A 3,047-nucleotide genomic window follows, 5' to 3' on the forward strand; every position below is an offset into this window, starting at 1 on the left:
CATGTAATCTTGAAAGGTTAGAAAACATGGATCAATGAGGAGTTAAGCTCGGATTTAATGTAAAGTGTCAAAGAAGTTACAAGAATCGAATATATGCAACAAGAAATGGAAAAAAGTTGAAAGACATGGACAAACCGGTGATAGTGAAGATAATCAGCTATTTTTGTTTAATTTCTATTAACTGATGATACTTTCGTTTAATTTGTATTACCTAAATATTTTGGTGTAATTTTTTACAGGTTGTTTAATTTTATGTACATACCTACACGTACTAAGCTTTGGTCACAAATAATATAGCGACGACAAGTTGTAGGTGGGAATAGATACTAAATCATTATAACGACGGCATGTTGTCGCTAAAACCCTAAAAGTTGTCGTCGCTAGAGGTGTAGAGTTCAAACATCTATAAAGTCATAAAGATTCAAATTGAATACATGTAGCGCCAATCTACAAGTTGATGAACATTTACTATCCTCTTCAAATACCCATTGGAAAAGTCTAAATCTTTAACAATAATTGTCAAATTATTTTACAATAAAAACCATCCCTTAGAACAAAAAATGAAAAAAACATGTAATTTCATTAAATATTAATTTAGTGCATATGACGTCTAGTCATAACCAAAAAAGGAAACATAATGGACTTTTTGCGTATTAGTTTTAAACTCAAATAAAGCACGTAAGTATTTAATTCAAACTAATCATTTGGTTGAGTGTCGGCATATATTAAGAGGGGCACACAAAAACACATTTTAAATTACTAGTGTATAAAATTTGAATCAAAACCATATTCATTGGGGACAAATTTTGTCTGTTTTTTTATATATGTTATCTATTACAACTTAAATATGATATACATTTTTTTTCACATCAAAACAGAAAACAGTATTAATTAAACATCATTAGTTTAAAAGACAGAGATGTCGTTTTTAGTGAGACTATCGGTTCTATGCAAAACCTGCATATAAAGCATAGTACCCATAATATATAATGAATTTGTGCTAATGATCGATTCAAGACTACGTAACTAAAAAGCTATCACTAATAAAGAGTGCCAAGTAAGCATAAAAATATTAATTATCATCGCATCATAAAACAACAAATAGACACAATTGTAGGAAAACACAAGAAGCAAAGTCGACCTAATGTGTACTCTCCCCTATATATTGTTAATGCTAATCCTTTATCTCCACGAACTTCTATGCTGAACCCAATGACGAAGCTTGATAAATCATAAGGGTAGCCAAAAACTATCCATGGGTGACGGGTCTCAATACTTATATAAACTTTCAGACAAGGTCACGGAAACTTACATTTACACTATTAATAGGAAAACGAGGGTGGCCGAATACCAAGCAAGTTGCGTGCGCCGCCTGCCTGAACCATGTGTCCTCATAGACGTTATACATACAAACCAAAATGTATTAAAAATAAAGTTTGACACTCTTAAAAATTGTTCTTGGAAACACTTTATCCCATAAAAATAAGTTGTTTAACTTTGTACACTGAAATCATTTATGATAAGTTGATAACTACTTAGATAAAGATAAGAAGTTGGAAATTGTGGAAAGAAGTTTATTTATTTTATTTTGGTACATCTTTCACTAAAAAAGAAAAGAAAAGACAAGACTATTCATTTTGGATCTTCATCTTGGATCAAGAGCAAGCATTCATCATACAGCTCCTCTAGCATCTCACTATCATCATGTTGCATCATCAACATATCTAATCCGTCCAATGTCATGTCAAGTTCAAAGCGATCGTCCATGCTCGATGCGCCATCCATATCCAACAATGGCGACCAATCCGGCCAAGAGAAGTCCGTTATAGCTAAATCATGACCTTGATCTCCTTGATCAATAATTGTAGAGCTCGATGATACACTGCTCAATGATTCGGATTGTGATGAAGCGGGTTGGACGATAGTTTCTTCTTTTTCTTTTTCTTTCTCTTTCTCCGTGACTTTAACTTTCGTTGACTTTTGTTCGGTTTTCCTTGTCCTTTTCTTCTTTTTAGGCTTTTTATTTTCGGACGAGTCCTTGCCGTCACCATGGACTAGCTTCCGCTTAAGATGCGAGTTCCAGTAGTTCTTAATCTCATTGTCAGTTCGACCAGAAAGTTCGGAGGCTATGAATGACCACCGACTTCCGTGGGTAGCATGAAGTCGGATGATGATGTCATCCTCTTCCGCAGTGAAGTTTCCTCTCTTTATCCCAGGCCGAAGATAATTCATCCATCTTAACCTACAACTCTTTCCGCATCTAAGCAATCCTGCATCCATTACAACACAATAAACATTAATATAGTCAAAAGGTAACACAATATTATATTTTGTTTCGACTTTAACTAAGTAGTCCAACTCATGTTTTTTTTTTAAACATCTAGCATTTATACATATAAAAAAATAAAAGTCTAATGACTGGACCCTCTTGACCCTCCTCTGTTTCCGTCCCTGTCTCATACAAATTTAAACAATTAACATACCGGCTTTCGAAGGCATGGATCGCCATTGGCCTTCACCATGGGTTTGAATGTATTGAGTTAGGAGTTTATCTTCTTCATCAGACCAAGCTCCTCGGTGTAAACCGACTTTCGAGCAGCATGGAGCTCTTCCCATTATTATTATTGTCACTATTCACGATTCTTAGTTAGTTAAGTTTAGACACTAGAAGAGTGTGTGTTTGCCGAAGAAGAAGGAGACTTAGGACTCAGAGATCTTGGTTTTTGTTTTTTGGTGTGTTTATGCAAAGTTGGTCGGCTTTTAAATGCCTTTGAAGAATAAGTTGGCACGTTTCTTGGGAATTATTAAAGTTGTCAATTATTTATTTATTTATAAAATTTAGGTTAGAAACTTAGAATATAATAAAATTTGAATTCAGTTAAAAAAAATATAGTAGCCAAAGAAATGGGATATACGAATCTTGATACCATTATTTTGTTTATAACATTTATTATTATTAATAATAATAATAATAATAATATTGTAATATATAACTATTGTACTGAAGAAAATAATGAGAAGATACGCATAAAAAAATTAAAAATAAG

General features: G+C 33.1%; 1 protein-coding gene across 1 annotated transcript; it reads right to left on the reverse strand.

The window, feature by feature from the left end:
* Nucleotides 1-1,579: 1,579 nt before the first annotated feature.
* Nucleotides 1,580-2,828, reverse strand: LOC143529499 (transcription factor MYB15-like). The gene is made up of 2 exons (XM_077025276.1): nucleotides 2,484-2,828; nucleotides 1,580-2,270 (listed from the first exon to the last, which is right to left on the reverse strand). The coding sequence occupies exons 1-2, from the start codon at nucleotides 2,614-2,616 to the stop codon at nucleotides 1,633-1,635; spliced, it is 771 nt and encodes a 256-aa protein (XP_076881391.1). The 5' UTR covers nucleotides 2,617-2,828; the 3' UTR covers nucleotides 1,580-1,632.
* Between the last annotated feature and the right edge of the window lie 219 nt (nucleotides 2,829-3,047).

Source organism: Bidens hawaiensis, unplaced genomic scaffold, assembly GCF_021521415.1.
Source record: "Bidens hawaiensis isolate Kalapana, Puna unplaced genomic scaffold, B.hawaiensis_p1.1 tig00008566_1, whole genome shotgun sequence".
Lineage (NCBI taxonomy): Eukaryota > Viridiplantae > Streptophyta > Magnoliopsida > Asterales > Asteraceae > Bidens > Bidens hawaiensis.

Bases quoted from the DNA above. Each gene is read 5' to 3' on its own strand.
- LOC143529499 (XM_077025276.1), bottom strand. From the start codon at position 2,616: ATGGGAAGAGCTCCATGCTGCTCGAAAGTCGGTTTACACCGAGGAGCT. The intron at 2,271-2,483 runs GTATGTTAATTG...TAATGGATGCAG, and splicing joins ATCCATGCCTTCGAAAGCCG to GATTGCTTAGATGCGGAAAG.